Genomic DNA, 18,946 nt, shown 5'->3' on the forward strand with positions numbered 1-18,946 from the left:
GTCCATCGTGCACAAAGGATGTGTCTGATGTGATTTTATTTATTCAGAGAAGAATGTACTTGCTTCTTTGTTGATTTGTGAGAACTGTCAAGGCCAGATATTAGAGATGGCAAATAGGTACACCACCAGTAGATTCCTTTTATATTTGATTAAACAGATCCTTTAGAACCACTGTATGCTACAGCCTTCTCAGACTTAAGTCTGGCTTTCTATGTATGGTATGTAGAGTATGCATGGTAAGCTGTAAATAGATCTTCTAATATTAGATTGTGTACACTGCAATTTCCAAGGTCATTCACTTTCCAGTGTTTTTAGCAGACACATCTTTGCTCCAGTACATTGTCCAAAATCTGTGTCTGAATTTACTATGTTGACTTTAATTCAGGTTTTTGGACAATAAGACATAAACAGCCAATATGATGAGTCGCTGAGTCACTGCACTGTATAATAGTGGCCCAATGACATGTTACCACTGTTAAAACTTATACGAATAAGACAATAGAACCGGACTTGAATAAAGTAAATCAGTACCCCACACTTATGGATCCCCACTAAATCCAACTTCCACATCAATTTGTTCAGAGTGTGGTAAAGGATAATGTTTCAAACACCATGTACTTCTATAGCTTCATCTAGCAGCTTTAGGGCCCTATTACACGGGACGATTATCGTGCAAAACATTGTTACATCGTTCGATTTTAAACGATAATCTTTCTGTGTAATTGCAGGCAATGATCGAAAAATCGTTCGTATGTCGTTGATCGTTGATTTAGATCTGAACCTAAAATTATAGTTAATCGTTCGCTGTAATTGCACATTCGTTTGCTCAAGCTCCACATTTTTTCACTAATCATTCAGTGTAATTGCACATTGCCCATTGTTTTGCTGAGATCAGAAGGAATAAACATAACGATCATATCTAACAACCATCATTCTGTGTAATATGGTGTTATATCTTGTTTGCGATCGTTAGTCGTTAATCGTTTAAAAATTGCTCCGTGTAATAGGATCCTTAGTCCATTCATACTCACATTTCATCACTGCAAGGAACATTTATTCCATAGTCCAAACCTGCCATAATCCCACAGATGTTTCGGAGGATAAGCTCCTCCCTCCTCATGCGTACTTTTTTTATTGAATATAGTTAAAACTCCAACTGTACCAATTGGCACAAACAACATAACATTAGTAGTCCTCAAAACATACTTATAATCTGATAGGCGTTTCAGGAACCAGGTTTCCACTACGAGGTATATCTGGTCCTGGTTAACTTGTTTTACTGTCTATATCTCTACGCGTTTCACCACATCAGTTAGCTGGGATCATCAGGAGACTTCTGAAGACAATCAATATACTGTATAGATATACTGTATTAATAGATAGGATGGACAAGGCAAAATTGACACAAAACAAAAAAAGGGTTGAGTAATATAATTATATTTAGGCCAGTCTATGGGCGCAGCTTCCCCCCCCCCCAACTCATGTGACCCCAAATAATGCACTTGGAGTATCAGATATGCGTAAATGTTATCAATGGTCCATGTCTAGATAAAAAGATGCCTGTATAGATTCTAGTCATTTATCTGTCCAAACCCAAATGTTATAGACCCATGTTTCTCAACTCCGGTCCTCAAGACCCATCAACAGGTCACGTTTTGAGGATGTCACAGGTGATATAATTATAGTCAGTGCACCAGTAACTGTCACAGCTGTTCATGTATGGGATATCTGCACAACATGACCTGTTGGTGGGTCTTGAGGACTGGAATTGAGAAACACTGCTATAGACAAATATGAACAAATATAGTATTGGTGGTCACTACTTTTGGGCAGATATCCAATGCAGTTATTAAGTCTAAATGTAGTGAGATGAGGTTTAGTCTAAACAGTATGTAATTTAGTCCCAATAGACTACAATGATATTTAAACTAAATAAACAGCATGGCGCATGTATAACCACCAGTCCTATGCCATAGTGCCCAAGTAAAGATCCTATGCTATTATTTCTATTATTAACCTATGGACAAATAACTATGTCCCAGTAGCCAGTAGCTTTTCAAATCATACGGGCATCATATAGACATAGGGGGACATTTATGAAGTCCGGCGTTTTTTACGCTGGGCTTACAAATGTCCCTGCAGCTCCAAAGCTCAGGGGATTTATGTAGCGGCACATTGCCTCTACGCAAATCCCGATCGCACGGAGCCTCTCAGAGCTGGCCGATTTGCCCCATCTGCGCAAAAAAAAGGCATTTACGCCTTTTCATACATGTCCACCATAGAGCATAATCTCATAGAGCGTTGATAAAATGCAGGTATTAGACATCGAAGACCAGTTACAGTCACCAGTTATGGTGATTCCGGTAGGTCCAGGCCACTTTGGTTCCACCTGTGGGCAGCGCTTGTGATATAGCTGGCTCGCTGGCTGGAACGCTATACTTTGGCAGGAACTTCTGAAGCTTTTCCCATGCTTGCTTTCCTGGGCGATTTGTTAACCTTTTGTGGTATGGCAAAGTCTCTGTGATACAGCAAACTTTTGGGGAGCTCCACTGGCACTGTAACAAATCCTCTTTGAGGCGAATCTTTTGTAGAATCTTTGGCAAATCTCTGCAGACTTTAGAGAATCTCACTTGAGCTGTAGATAAGTTGAATCCAGGCCTCTGTAAAGCAGTCAGCTCTGTGGTGCCACGCATAGGGTGAATCACAGTTGAACAGACACTTTCTTTGGTTTATTTACAGGCATCTTTGCACTTGCACAAAAATAAAGCACTGTATAGATCCTCAGCAAGGGATTTAGCGGTTTTGCACTGAAAATGCACCGAAAATGCACCTCACATAAAAGTTGCAAAAACACCAGGTTTTCAATACACTGTAATACACTGGAACACTTTTGAAGGGGGTCCAGTTGTGTAAAAACAGACGAATCCTGTTCATGACGCCACATGGAGTGATGCTGTGGCCCGGGTTGCTGGAATTAGTGTGGGGCTTCTGGTGGGTTCTAGTGTTTTAGGGGCTACTTGTCACGGTGGCTCACCCCTGGACACACGTCAACCAGACCTTTATTAGGACAGAGGTGAGGTATAGAAGGTATTAAGTGCAAAAATCAACAGTAGCAATAGGAACAGGCAAATAGGTGAGTTGATAGAAAAATAAACAGTGGAAGGTGTCAGGCACCAGATATGATGGCTCCTTGTCTAATTTAGAATGTACTCTCCCAGCATGTGTTGAAGTGTCTCTATAGTGTTCTGTAGTAATCCTTGTACTCCATATCTCTCTCTCTCTCTCATATATATATGTGTGTATGTATGTATGTATATATATATATATATATATATATATATATATAAATATAAAATCTCTGCATAAATGACTGCCTTCTGCCCCTCAGTTTCGGGTTTGCGTTCTATTGGGATAGTACAAGTCCCAGGTGGAAGTGGAAGGTGTCAGTGGAAGGTATCAGGCACCAGATATGATGGCTCCTTGTCTAATTTAGTATGTACTCTGCCAGCATGTGGTGATGTGTCTCTATAGTGTTCTGTAGTAATCCTTGTACTCCATCTCTCTCTCTCTCTCTCTCTCTCTCTCTCTCTATATATATATATATATATATATATATGATCTCTGCATAAATGACTGCCTTCTGCCCCTCAGTTTCGGGTTTGCGTCCTAATGGGATAGTACAAGTCCCAGGTCTTTTGACATTTGGTGGAGCTAGCTAGTAGTATCCTTCCTACTCAGCCCAGCCCTACTCAGCCTACTCTACGTCAGTAGAGAGCGGCCATCTTGCACTGTATTCTACTGCAGATACAGCCTTAGGCTAGGTTCACACTATGTATATTTGAGGCTGTATTTGTGAGGCTGTATAGCAACCAAAACCAGGAGTGGATTGAAAACACAGAAAGGCTATGTTCACATAATGTTGTAATTGAGTGGATGGCCGTCATTTAATGGCAAATTTTTGCTGTTATTTTAAAACAACGGCTGTTATATTGAAATAATGGCAGTTATTTACCGTTATATGACGGCCATCCACTCAATTTCAACATTGTGTGAACAGAGCCTTTCTGTGTTTTCAATCCACTCCTGGTTTTGGTTGCTATGAGGACCTGACTTGAGGACCAAATACTGCCTGAAGTATACAGTGTGTGAACCCAGCCTAATTAGGGTGCGTTCACACCTACAGGATCTGCAGCTGATTTTCTGCAGCAGATTTCAGTTAAATAACTGAACACAGCATCAAATCTGATGCTGTGTTCAGTTATTTAACTGAAATCTGCTGCAGAAAATCAGCTGCAGATCCTATAGGTGTGAACGCACCATTAATAGTCCTCTCCTTTAGGTGATTGACTGTACTGTGTCTAAGTAAATCCATGGTGGAGGCAAGGGGTGAAACTCCCTGGGGATTTAGTCTAGCAACCAATTAAGGTTGTGTAACTAGTTGGTGAACAGGTGTAGCAGGTCCTACCTGGCCTGAAGCCGGGCACCAACTAACGAAAACCAAAGGAAATGCATACTATAGAGGGAAGGGGTATGTGTAGCTAAACCTGGGTTTGTCTGCAGCTGTGCTGTGAATGAGTGTGGCACCTTATGGTTGGAGTAAGGTACAGCAGCTTACTGTCCTAACTGTGACACTAAATAGATACACTTTTACTTAGGTGTAAGAAAGAAGAAAAAACACGTAGTGGGACACTACACTTGCAGTAGGCAAGGGTCTGCCCATGTAATATCCTTAGGAAGTATCTTTAAGCAGATAACTACAGATGGATACTTTTGGATTACTTTTGGATAAGTGATATATTTTGTGTCAAAATAAAGCAACTGGACATGCAGAACTGGGCATACGTCCAAGACTGTAGATCTACCATTGCTACATAGAAATCAGCCAGCAAATCAATCTCTTATTTTACATCATTCTGGAAAAAGGAGAGGGACTTCCTTTCTCAAAAGGGACATTTTCTGTGTTTTTTTTTTTTAAATCAAAATAAAACAGTTTGGGGGACATGTATCAAGCAGTGTACCTTGTGCTCCTTAGTATTTTTTGGCGTAAGTGTGATGTGCACAGCCCTTCGTCAGATTTACTAAACAGTGTAGCTCGGTGTATGTGTGAATATGACAGCTTACTCCAGTTTTTTGCCTTCTTGACATTTGTGGGCGTGGTTATCCGTAAGAATATTCTCAGCCGGGATTTATCATGTGAGAATTTTGAAATTTTCGCATTTTCGTTCGCATCTGTACTCCAGTCCCAGGGTAGCGGAACTTTTTTAACCAGGGTCAATTCATGAATACCTGCAGTAAAATGCACAGCGCCAGGGAAGCTATAGTAGGTGATTTATGAACCAACATGTGAATGTTCATAAATACCTTACTAGGCTGCAAACATATAAGCCAGTGCACAGTGCTAAAAATATTCGCAAAAAAAGGTGCAAATGATAAATGTCACCCTTTGTGTTAGGACTTGAAGAAAACTTGCACTTCCATATTTAAAGGGGAAGTCCCATGAACAAGAAAAAATACAGACAGCCAGATGGGTTGGGGACATAATAAACAGTGTTAACTTACCTGTCCTCATGCCCCATAGTGCCGCTCCAGGGTCCTGGTCACATCTGTGAGTGATCTGCAGTTCTCCTAGCTGTAACGTCACATACCCAGCTGAGTGAATGCCTGCTCAGCCAATCAGTGACTAGGGCAGGACACCACCCCAATCACTGGCTGTCTGAGCAGGCAATCACTTAGCCGGGCTGTGACATTGCAGCATGAAGATGCGGTGCGTGACATACCCGGTTTCCAGTTGAAGATGACAGCCAGTGTTTGTGAACAGGGAACGAGGAGGCAACGGAGGAAAAAGACTTTTTCATTATTTTCTCCCCACCACCACTACCTGCCTGCCTTTTTTGATTTTCTTGGGGCTTCCTCTCAATGGACATGAAAACATGTTACACTGAGCTATTGTTCACCTTGTAATACGGCATTAACTCTCTGTGTTATGCAGGTTTTTAAAAAAATGATGACCCTTTCATAGGATAGGCTCAATATAGGATCAATATTAGATTGGTGGGAGTATGATTCTTGGAAATATCTGCTGTTTGGAAAACTTTTTGATGCTCACACTAGTGCTGCATGTACTTCATTGTGTGTATTAGTACATACAGTACTTTAGTATAAGGAATTTTGGAAATTCAGAAAACTCATAGCAAAAGTGTTTACAGCACTGATATATACAGTGGTGCGTTGGATTACGAGCATAATTTGTTCCGGGAACATGCTTGTAATCCAAATCCACTCTTTAACCAAAGCAAATTTTCCCATAAGAAATCAGTGATATGCAGACAATTGGTTCTACACCCCCCAAAAAAAGATTTTGTATTCTGAATAACATGTAGAACAGATGAAAAAAACTATGAGAAACAGCTGAATATGTTATATTATAAGTTACTGTACAGTATAGCAATCAGCATGTGAAGTATAATGTATAATATGTGCATAAACCTGAAAAACACAGCAACAGTTTGTAGATACAGGATGGAGCTGCAGATCCCCATAATACAGTAGCGTAGTACAATAGGCTAGAATAGAAAAGCAGGGCTGCTGTCAGAGGTCTGTGTGGTCACATGACAGCAATGGGTGTCTGTTCAGCATGGACCAATCAGGAAGTGAGAATCATATAGGACAGTGACAGATTTTTTTTCTATACAGCAATGTGAATGGCTGAGTTTGAGTGCAGGCACATTATAGTTGCAGCAGTGTGTATAGCTGAGTGTAAGTGCAGGCACACTATAGCAGGAATAGAGAGGATGGGGAACACAAGGGCTGACAGAGACTGCAGGGAGCATGAAGGAATAAGCAGGGCATACTGTATGTGAGCACATACATGCAGCACTCTTTGGGGAGAAAGGGGTTACAGCTATAAAGAGATTACTTCCACAGTATTGTCCCCTGATGCAAGCCCCAGCCTGAAGTGGATCTGCTATGATTTGGAGGGTGAGGGAGACTGCTTAGGTCAGTGTACTGTGCTGTAGACCACCCTGTGCAGGCCATGCCCCTCCCCCACTCGCGCTCCCACCCAGTACAGGGAGCTCTTAAACCAAAGCAATGCTGTTAAACCAAGTTACAATTTTGAAAAACTGTGAGCTCTTCTTGCAAAAGGCTCTTAATCCAAGTTACTCTTAAACTAAGGTACCACTGTATATATATATGCACGAATTAGAGAAGCATGTAGCTGTGAATTAGAACGGAGATATGTTCTGGACCAACTGCTGGTCTATAGACCAAGCTGAAATAGTGATCTATGATTTTGTCAGTTTGGATTTTTAGGTTAAGGCTGAGACTTGTTAAGTTGGCCTTCCTCGGTGTCAACACGATAGATATTAGGTTAAACTCTATAGATTTTAAAGTGTGACTGTAGTTAAATTTTATTTTGCAGAAATCAATAGTACAGGCGATTTTAAGAAACTTTGTAATTGGGTTTATTAGCCGAAAAATGATTTTTTGTCATGAAAAAGCAGTTTGAAGCGCTCCCCCCCCCCCCCCGTCTTCATGGTTTTCCTATGAAGAGAGTGAGATGAGGCACCAAAACAGGACAACAAAGAGTTAAGTTACAGCTACATCACTAAGCTGTCTCCTCTGATGTCACCACTGACCTCTCTGACCTCTGAATAGCACTCTAAATAGCTCCGACGCTGTGTAATCCTTTGTTCTCTGCTCTCTGCTGCTGACTAATCTCCCTCCTCCCCCCTCCCCTCTCCATATCTCAGACAGGATCCGACTGATAAAGAGTCAAGATTTCCTGATTCTAAGGAGTGGATGACAGAAAGGAGAGGAGCGGGGGAACTGGGAAAAGGCTTTTTAAATGCAGACAATGGCATATTTGCCTAATAAACCCGAATACAAAGTTTCTTAAAATTGCCTGGACTATTGATTCCTGCAAAAAATTTTTACGACAGTGACACTTTAATAACTGCTACCTTGTCTTGGAATGTTGTGAAATATTTGTCATCTATGTCTACTTATGGAAATGGATATAGATATTTTCTTGGTCTTTAAATCTTATTTCTAGTACCAAAAAGCATTTTTTGTGTCTTTGTAGATGGGATTCATTGCTGAAATGTTGACACTTCTACTGTATCTTTTTATATCCTGATGATAACTTGCCTTTGCTACTATAATCTGGTCAAGAATGATTTTCCACTTTCCTCTTCAAACATCGAAACATAGGTAAGATTCCAATTGCTTGGTCTGTCATGCACATTAATACTGTAAGAAGTACTGTACGTTTTATTAAAACAAAAATATATAGAACTAGTATAGAAACGTGGTGTTTCAATAGGTATTGTCATTTCAAAAGCCATGTGCCTCTCCCTGCTTGTTCTAGCAATCAGTTAGAGCCCCTTCACGTGTCCGGTAAATTTATCTAGGCTTCTTATGAGGAAATCTGGAAAAAATTTTAGACCCATAGGGTTCTTTTCGGCATGGATACCCTTCAATATTTTTCCTAAAGTGTCTCCAGGACAAAAATAGATCTGGAAAATATAAAACATGTCATATATTTTTTCAGAATTCAGGCATGGATGGCCCATACAACCCTATTGGGGGATCCAGAATTCCAGACAACTCCAGGTGCACGTCAGGAATCTGTCCGGAATTCCCGATGTATTGAATGGCAAGTGCTGCTGGGTGGTTACACTGGCTTTAAGTGTACACAGTTAAATGCAGCACTCTTATTGACTGGGACGGAAGCCATTGGCTTCCGACCCCATCAATCACTCTAGTGGCTGCAACTGCTCTTGTGGCTGCTACGTCCCCCCCTTCCAGCGTTGGGATGCACAAGTGATGTCACTAAAATCTTAGATTCCACTAATAGTTTCGGGGAGATGGTAATGCTGAAATATTATATTTGGATGATGGTTGTGAAAAACACTTTATCAGTTAAGTTAATAAACACTTCCTTTTTTCTCTTAAAGGTATATTGCTAGTTAATAAAAAAAAAAAAAGAGTTTGCTAGTTAATTAAAAAAAGTGTACAGACCTACAGTATATGTGTTTAAATCTTCACTATACATCAGTTGAGTTATTGGTTTTAAATGTAAATGTTCACCTTAGCTTTTCCAGGTGCCTGACTATAGATGGATGAACTTACATAAGTTCATGTTTGTGCAAGCTTTAGGCTGTAAGGTTTCCCAGGCATCCCTAGTGCTGCATCCATCATCTTCAGGCTGTGGAATTTAAATGCCAAGCAATTAGTTTTCTCATCTCATCAACATGCAACAATCCAGAGCCAGCACTCTTGTACTTTTATTTCTACTATAAGTAAAGACTATGGAGGTCTAAAACATGTCAGTATTATGTGCTCTTTTTCCTTGTACAAGTAGTTATGTTAAAGCGACTCTGTACTCACAAACTGACCCCCCCCCCCCCAAACCACTTGTACCTTCGGATAGCTGCTTTTAATCGGAAATCTGTCCTGGGATACGTTCGGCAGGTGATGCAGTTATTATCCTAAAAAAACGACTTTTAAATTTGCAGCCCCGTGCCAAACAGGAGTATCTGTGCCTTAACTTTGCACCACCTCTCCGTCCCTCCTCCCCACTCTCATCATCATAAGGAATGTTCCAGGCAGATTGTCTCCTATTCCTCAGCTGTGTGAATACTGAACATGGGCTGGATCAATAACCACCTGTGCAGTGTTCAGCATTGAGAAAATGTTCCAGTGGCATTACTAATGATGAAAAGGGTAGGGAGGAGGGACGGAGGGGTGGTGCAAAGTTAGGGCACAGATACTCCCGTTTGGCACGGGATGCAAGTTTAAAAATAGTTTTTTTTAGGACAATAACTGCATTACCTGCCGAACGGACCACAGGACAGATCTTCGGATAAGCAGCTATCCGAAGGTATAAGTGGTTTGGCGGGGGGGGGGGGGGGGGCAGATTGTGGGTACAGAGTCGCTTTAAAACCTCTGAGTTTCTGCTGCAACATGGGTCCACTATTGTTATATTCTTCATTGCAACTGCTTCCCAGCATGTTAAACACAATCCCTCCTGAGACAGGGAGGAAGTGGATGAGGGCCATGGAGATGTAGGAATATGGCATATGATGAGTAACATCCAATACATCAGAGAGGGGCAATAATCGTGCACATTGTGCAAGCAAAGATAAGCAACAAGAATTTGATCATACCACTGCATCAGGGAAATGGTATTTTGGTTCCACACAGACATCAGTGACTAATGTGACTGTATATAATTATTTTGAACAAAATTTTTTAACTAATAATATAAAAACCTTTTACGATCTGCTAGTAGTAAACAATCAGGCAAACAATCTCTATTGCTTCGGACATCAAATAATTAAGTGACATTACATCAAATGCAACTTACAGAAGTAAATATATAAACAGATGTAAAATTATTCATTTGTCTTGTTTTTTTGGCAGTACATGTCAGCACTTGTGATAATGGGCTCTGACCATGCAGTTGTAGACCGGCTTTCTGAAGAAGAGATCTCCACATTGTCTTCGTGATGAACTCTTCATTGCCTCCACGTATACTGGAACTTAATATAAGCAACCTGGATGGTAACAGTACCGTGCCAACAAGCAAGACCAAACTGTCATCATGTGACCAAGTGGTGATAGCTGCTGAGGTATTTTTGACCCTTGGCATTGTAAGTCTCCTTGAAAACATCCTAGTCATCTCTGCTATTATAAAGAACAAGAATCTGCATTCACCTATGTATTTCTTTGTATGTAGCTTAGCAGTAGCTGACATGTTAGTTAGTGTGTCTAATGCATGGGAGACAATCGCCATAAATCTTATCAACAATAAACATCTGGTCATGGAAGATGCCTTTGTACGTCATATTGACAATATTTTTGATTCCATGATCTGTATTTCAGTGGTGGCTTCTATGTGCAGCTTACTTGCCATAGCAGTAGATAGGTATATCACCATTTTCTATGCTTTACGATACCATAACATTATGACTGTGAAGAGGGCTGGAGCCATCATTGCTTGCATTTGGACATTCTGTACAGGATGTGGTATTATCTTTATCCTCTACTATGAATCAACTTATGTCATTATATGTCTGATTACTATGTTCTTCACCATGCTTTTCCTAATGGTATCTTTATACATTCATATGTTCTTGTTGGCACGCACTCATGTAAAGAGGATAGCTGCTTTACCAGGCTATAACTCTGTTCACCAGAGAACAAGTATGAAAGGCGCTATTACGTTAACCATATTGATTGGTATATTTATTGTATGCTGGGCTCCATTCTTTCTCCACCTTATTCTCATGATTTCCTGTCCACAGAACCTTTACTGTGTCTGTTTTATGTCTCATTTTAATATGTACCTTATTCTGATAATGTGCAATTCTGTCATCGATCCTCTGATATATGCATTCCGCAGTCAGGAAATGCGAAAGACATTCAAGGAAATTATTTGTTGCTGCAATCTGCGAATCTCCTGTGAACTGCCTAGTAAATATTAAAAAAATATTTAATAAAGTCATATGAGTCTATTTAGTTAGTTCTTGTCTCCTGATTACATAAATATTATTTGGTTTTATGAGTAGTTCTGTATTTGACACATAGTTACAGATTTGGTTACTCAAAAAGGAAATGTTTTAAGGCTATGGACACCTTTGCACTGAAATTTATTTTTATAAATGTAAAAGATAGCAATTTTCTAGTTTTTATGAAATATTTCTTGCCATTTAGCTGTTACTTAAAGAAATGTAAGTCTTCCTTATGGCTTTCTTTTCTTATAATATTAGACATTTTTGGTATGGTATGGGTATGTGTGCTTGGGAGGGGGTAGAAAGGAGGTTTACACACCAGTTCAGAAAATAGATAGGGGCAGTGTTGGTGTGGGTTATTTGGGGCCCACCAGAGGAAATTATCCTGGGGGCCCACTAATGAAGAACCAGTAAGAAACAACCTGTCAGTCAGTGTTTGTGCAGGTTCTAAAGCTGGGGGCCCTCTGGAGGATCCTTCAGTCCTCTGGTGGGCAAGTTTGACACTGGATAAGTGGGGGGAATCTTAAAGGGCAACTTACACAGCCTTGGAAGAGAGACAGTGAAGGGCATAAGGTGGTCTGCAGGGGAATCATATAGGCTGTGTTTAGCTTCCCAGAGGAGGGGGTTGTTTGTTAGTTTAGCACTTAGCTTGGATGATGGCCTTACAAGCTATGAAAGAAGATGATGCACTTGCAGGGAAGGCAGGGACTTGAAGTGCTCTACAGCCCTATGATTACCCTGCCATGTACTCTGAACAAGTTTCATCCACCAGGAATCTCCAAGGGAGATTGTTACGCTAGCTTATAGTGGATTGTCAAAATGAAGAAAAGTGTTAAAAACACCCAGGAAAAGGGCCCAAAAAGACATCACAACAATGGCTGGGACATGGAGGCATCACAGCAGTAGCTGAGACGTGTAGTGCAGCACAGTCGCCTTCCTGGATGTAATATATGTGTCCAGTATCCTAACGTCCTAATGTTGTCTTGTTCCACCAAAAGAGCTCTAATCCATTGAGACATGGACACCACAAGACGTCTAAAGGTATTTTATATTAGTTAACCTAGGTTTTTAGGTTAAACAATTTTTATTTTTATTTTCCTTGTCGTTATGTAAGCAAAAAAATGTAAAATAGTATTCTTTCCATAAAACTTTTCCAAAACTCTAAAATAACCCCCAAACGTAACCCCTGCAATATCACTAAAGTCACAAAATATAAACTATACCTGAAGAAACAAGGAGCACTGAGACCCAAAAAAACACAAACTTGAGCAAACACAGGAACGTTTAGAGGTTCCTGCACATTTAGAGGTTTCTGGCGTGGACAAGGTGATTCTTTTCTGGTGACTTACCCCTTTGGTTGTTTAGCACTGCATAGTTGTGGCTGTGGCTACCATAAGAAAATCTTTAATTGTAGCTTGAGTCCCCAACATAGGACCTGGCCTAAGCCAGGACCTGGCTTAGCTTCAGCAGAGATTTGGTTCTGTGCTACCTCTTTACACACTGACTAAGGGCAGACTCCACTCCTCCCACCAGGAATTATCTCCTTCCTACAGGAGTCTAACCACACAGCGGGGTTTAGAAAGGAAGGAGTGCCAACTTTCTGGAGCAAAACCGCAGCTAGTAATAGTTATTATAATAGCGCAGTAACTAAAATACATTTAAAAAAAAATGAGATTACAGGTAATGCGGGGTGATTACCGACAGTCTGGGGTGGTTACGGATAATCTGGAGGTGGTTACGGGCAACCTGGGGTGGTTACGGATAATCTGGGGTGGATACGGTCAACATGGGGTGGTCATGGGCAACCTGCTGTGGTTACGGCAACCTGGGGTGGTTACAGGCAACGTGGGGTGGTTACGTGCAACGTGGGGTGGTTACGGGCAGCAGTGGGTGGATACAGACAACCTGCTGTGGTTACAGACAATCTAGGGTGGTTACAGGCAACCTGCTGTGGTTACGGGAAACAATGGGAGGGGGTACGGGCAACTTGGGGTGTTACGGACAATCTGGGATGGTTACGGACAATCTGGGGTGGTTACGGATAAACTGAAGTGGTTACGGGCAATCTGGAGGAGGTCATTGGCAATTTGTGTTGGTTAGAGGCAACATGCGGTGGTCAGTGGCAAAGTGCGGTGCTCAGAGGCAACTTGTGGTGGTTAGAGGCAACGTGCGGAGGTCAGAGGCAACGTGCGGTGGTCAAAGGCAACGTGCGGTGGTCAGAGGCAACGTGCGGTGGTAAGTGGCAACGTGCGGTGGTCAGAGGCAACGTGCGGTGGTCAGTGGGAACGTGCGGTGCTCAGAGACAACGTGCGGTGGTAAGTGGCAACGTGCGGTGGTCAGTGGTAACCTGCGATGGTCAGAGGCGACTAGCGGTGGTCAGAGGCGACGTGCGGTGGTAAGTGGCAACGTGCGGTGGTCAGAGGCAACGTGTGGTGGTAAGAGGCAACCTGTGGTGGTCAGTGGTAACCTGCGATGGTCAGAGGCGACGTGTGGTTGTCAGAGGCGGTTGTCAGAGGCGGCGTGGGGTTGTCAGAGGCAGCGTGCGGTTGTCAGAGGCAGCGTGCGGTGGTTAGAGGCAACGTGTGGTGGTTACAGGCAACGTGCGGTGGTTACGTGTAATCTGGCGTGATTAAGGACAACCTGGAGCGGTTACAGGCAACCTGTAAAAAGTGTGTGTTTTATTTTTTTGTGTTTTTTTCACTTTTTTTATGTCATTTTCACTATATTACTATGATTACTGTGATATTTTCTATCACAGTAATCATAGTTCAGTCCAAATTTTCTGAGTTGGCTGCTTCTGACGCACATGCGCACTTCAGAAGCAGTCAAGACGCCGAGGAGGAATGACCTCCCTGGATCAGGTAATGTATATGGGGAAGGGGGGGGGGGGGTGACTGGGGGACGGGGGCTGACTGCGGGGGGTGGGGGCGACTTGGGGGGGACAGGACACATCACTTTTTATCCCCTGTCATCAATCATTTATGGTGGCAGGGGATAAAAAGTGCCGGCAGCACATGGTACAAGCGATCAGTGGTATATAGTATATACCGCTGATTGCCCCCCCCACAGGGGGGTCCCCGATCACTGCCCCATGCTCTCCGCTACCTCAGGTGGCGGAGAGCATGGGGCTTTGATAATTTATTTATTTTCCATCGCTGTGAACAGACATAGTCTGGCCGACGGGGGAGGGAGCGGGTTAGTTACCAGCCTACTAGGGGGGCTGATCTGAGGTCTGATTGACTTATTTCATCTCCCCCCACCGTGGATTTACGGTGGGGGGAGATGAAAGGCAATGTAGCGCCGGCCCATTAGTGACCGCCGTATCAACGGTCACTAAGGGGTTAAGTGCCGAGATCCGGGCACAGCCTGGATCTCGGCAGTTGCGGCGGGTGCCCGGCTGTCAGCCGGGGATGACAGGAGTGCAGCTCCTGCGCCCCTGTCATCCTGAGGACGTACCGGTACGTCCATCTGCAGGAACGGACTGCAGATTTGGACGTGCCGGTACGTCCTTATGCTGGAAGGGGTTAATAATGGCTCACAGAAAAAACAATAACACCAATTTTCAACCTTTCCAATATGAAATGAGCTGCTGTGTGTGTTATGATCAAAATACAAATATAATGTGTGGTGAAACACAGCGGTGGTGACCATTACTATATAGTTGTAATATTCCTCACAGCAGAAGAGCTATATTCTAAAGAGAAAGAGGAACAAGATACCATATAAGAAGATAGGGGGTCACAAAACTGATATGTTTGAGAAACAAATGTGCACCTGGTGGGATCACATAATTGATGTTCTGTATATGAAAAAACTAATTTAAACACAGATTTTCTGATAGAATGATGGACTTGCCAGAATTGCATTTATACATTAGCTTAGATAATGTCATATACTATACAATGTACCTAGCGCTGCCTGGGTATAAAGTGTCAATATGTTAATTAGATCCGTTCTAAAGGTGCCCAGGAGGCCAATCTATGGCCTTGGTTTTTTCTGTTTACAAGGACATCACCAGGAACCCTAAATACACCGACAGTTCTGCACTGTTTATGTAAATTGTAATTTATGCACATTAGAAGTAAATCTTTTAATGTCCTAAATACCTAATAGCTAAACTGAGATGTCATGTCAGACGATTTTATGATAGAGCCTGTTTATAAACAACACTGGCAGTTTTATTGTGAGGTGCATAGACACCATAGCACATAGTGAAGGTTACTAAGGCTTCAGTATACCTTCCCAACTACCATGATTGTATGTGTGTGTGTGTGTGTGTGTGTGTGTGTGTGTGTGTGTGTGTGGTAAAATCCAATCTCCAGAACATTCTACCATTTATTTCTATGGGTCTGTTTTTCCCCATTCCTCTCCTCATGAGCTCCCACCAGGCTTGACTGTCATAGTTGTGATTGTGATGCTTTGGATCTGCAAATTCTTGTCTTTATAGCTCTGCCTGAGGCTAATTCCCTCACCTGTGCATTGCTGGGGAGACACGCTGCTCTAATTATATCACCTGTGTGTGCAGTATGGAGATTCTCCTATTCATTTCTATGGGGCGCTCTTCCCCCTCCCCCTCCTCTCCTGTACATCTGGCAAGGACGGGACCTTCCCAAGCACCGAAGGTATCAAGCGGTTCAATTGTTTGGAAGTCTATAGAGGACAGATGGATGGATAGGCGGATGGATAGACAGACATTCATTCATTCATTTTTATTGCATAGATTTTAGGCAAATTTAACAGAATATGATGCAGGCAAAAAGAGGAAAATGTACCTTTGTAACATTGTTCATAGACAATCATAAACAAATGAATTATGTATATCATTATGAAACAGTAATACATAAGAATGTGCTCAGTTCAAGACTGCAGAAACAGTGATGAAATGGGTTGACCCATTATATTAATTTTATGTTTAATTGCAGCGATTTAAGTACTCTACCATCACTGTACTCAAAAGTACTTAATACTTGAACGAGTATCACTCCATGTTTTACAGCCAATAAACATGCAGGGAAAGGGCTGGCACATCCTGTTATGTTGCAGCCATGTTGGCGGCAGGCATTGCAGTGATTGTCCATCTGCATCAGGCAGGGGCGGATTAACTTTACCATAGGCCCCGGGCTGTTGAGTAAACTTGGGCCCCCTTTTCCCACTGTAACGATGGCAGCACTAGCGTGGCGTTCATAGTACAGGATAGATAATGTCATAATGCCCTGATTTGGGCAAAATTGCTGTAAAAAAGCAGAGATTTTTTGCAAATCATGGCAGAACTGTAGCCAAGAGACAGTACACAACTGAAAGTATAAAGGCCCTATATCGGCCACTACGAACGATAATCGTCCCGTGGAATAGAGTGCAACGATCAGCCGACATCGTTCATGTCGGCTGATCGTTGCAGTCGCTTGTTTTTCAACATGTTGAAAAACAAGCGACTGATACAGCAACGATCTGCTGCTGTCGCTCTGTTGAATAGGAGCATCGGCAGCAGACGCTGCTATATCCTATGGGCTGCCCGGACGATCAGCGATCCCCCGAGCAGCCCCCCCGCAGCTCCCCACCGCCCCTCCCGCGCTCACCTGCTCGCTGCAGCTGCGTTGAATAGCGGCGGCAGCGAGCGGGGAACGAGGAGCAAATGAGCGCTGAGAGCGCTCGTTTGCTCCTCTAAATGACCGGTGGAATAGAGGCATTAGTCTGTTTGGGCAGCCATGGGCCCCCCATGAGCTCAGGGTCCCAGGCTACCGCCCGAAACTGACCTATTATAATCCGCTACTGGCATCAGGTAACCAAATCCCCTAATGATCAGCTCAATTGCTGGCATTTACCTGATACTGGAGCAAGGACTGAGCTAGAGTAGGGAATAAGTTTAGTAGTTAGGCAGGACAGTAGCTGTTAAAGACCCCAAAGTCCGTTTCAGGAGTAATCTCACAGTGTGACACACACACACACACACACACACACAAACGCAACAATCTGACATCCAATATACAAGTATTTTACTGTATATTGATATCAGTAGTGGTACAGTATACTGGTACTGTTATACAGCTAGTACTGTACATGCAGTTGTACACTGTGCTACAATTTGCATGATTGGTAGCAGTAATCCAAAACTACCCAAAAGACATTTTAAGGACTAGTAATATCCCTTTGTGACACAGAAAAAAGGATCTGACATACACTTTACCAGTATTAGGCTATTTTCACACTAAGTTTAAAAAACAAAAAAGCATCACCTTTTTCTATTTAAAAAGACGTCCATTATTGCTGTGATTTAATTAATTATAATGCAATGCATTTTTAGTTGTGCACACAGCTTTTCTTTTTCCTCCGTCCTTTGGCCGTTTTTATTATGAAATTCAATGGACTTTTCAATGAAAGACACATCCAAAGGGTAATTAGTCTACCTAAACTAGAATAATGTACCAACAGCCGTCATTGCACTGATGGCCGGTCAAACAGCAATATTACAGAGGTCATATTTTCTTTTTAAATATGGAGTGGAAAAAATGTCATTAGAACACAGCCTTATACGGTATACTGATACTGATGGTGGTAAGATGTACAGGTACTGGTATACAGTGAGTATATGCAGCTGCATATTGTGCTACAATTTGCACGATTTGAATATGCATGGTCCTCCTTTATGTCTAATAAAGGTTGTATGTGAGTGCCTCTTTCCTTCTAAACTTTGGCAGCAATTGCACTTGTTACATAGACTTGATCGGGGGGATTTATGAAGAACGGCGTACAAGTACACCGGTCTTATATTGGGCATCACCCCCATTTCCCCGGCAGGATTTCCTAAGAGGAACGCCTCTTAGTGAATCCGGCCAGCCAGCCAGCCAGCCAGGCACTTGAACCTGTACCTAGCATACTAAAGCTTACAGCAGGTGTAGATCTGGACCATGATTTACCCCTGCGAGCAGACGTAAATCATGATAAATGAGGTGCAGGAGGAGGCCACGTCTCCTCCCCTTCTGGTCTTGCCCCCCCCCCAAGCTCCCCCAGCCCACCCATTGGGCAAGCGGGGCGTATGGCAGGCGTACGCCAGAGACAAGGGGCGAATCTGCACCTTCTCCCTGGCGTACGCCTCAGGGAGACATTTCATAAATGTCACCCGATGAGTCTCCAAGTACATCCTTTAAAACTGAAATAGGATGGGTCTATGTCACACACATGCACAATGACAGTTACAGGTGGGTGTTGTTTTATTCTACCCTCGGCTGATGCTGTGTTCAGTCATTTAGTTACATTGATATCCGCAGCATCAAATCTGCGCCATCACATCTGCTGTGGATCTTGTACATGTGAATACACCCTTAGGCCATGTTCACACTATGTATAAAACTGGCTGTTCTGTGACCTAGCCGGATCACGAAACGGCCGGTGTTACTGAAGATCATCCCGGCTCTTATGCGCTCGCATCCAAA

The 18,946-nt window shown here is 42.6% G+C and overlaps 1 protein-coding gene across 2 annotated transcripts in view; it reads left to right on the forward strand.

The window, feature by feature from the left end:
• MC5R (melanocortin 5 receptor) overlaps positions 1–11,509 on the forward strand; it is a 49,458-nt gene extending 37,949 nt beyond the window's left edge. Inside the window, exons 1-3 of one of the 2 annotated variants that reach the window (XM_069960113.1) lie at positions 4,261–4,339; positions 8,084–8,211; positions 10,426–11,509. In XM_069960113.1, the coding sequence (XP_069816214.1) occupies positions 10,512–11,489 (978 nt within the window). In that variant the 5' untranslated portion in view covers positions 4,261–4,339; positions 8,084–8,211; positions 10,426–10,511 and the 3' untranslated portion in view covers positions 11,490–11,509. Of the gene's footprint in view, positions 1–4,260; positions 4,340–8,083; positions 8,212–10,425 lie in introns of those variants that run through there. The other variant, XM_069960112.1, reaches the window with a different exon arrangement.
• The last annotated feature ends 7,437 nt before the right edge of the window (positions 11,510–18,946 follow it).

The sequence above is a fragment of the Dendropsophus ebraccatus genome, chromosome 2 (genome assembly GCF_027789765.1).
Source record: "Dendropsophus ebraccatus isolate aDenEbr1 chromosome 2, aDenEbr1.pat, whole genome shotgun sequence".
Lineage (NCBI taxonomy): Eukaryota > Metazoa > Chordata > Amphibia > Anura > Hylidae > Dendropsophus > Dendropsophus ebraccatus.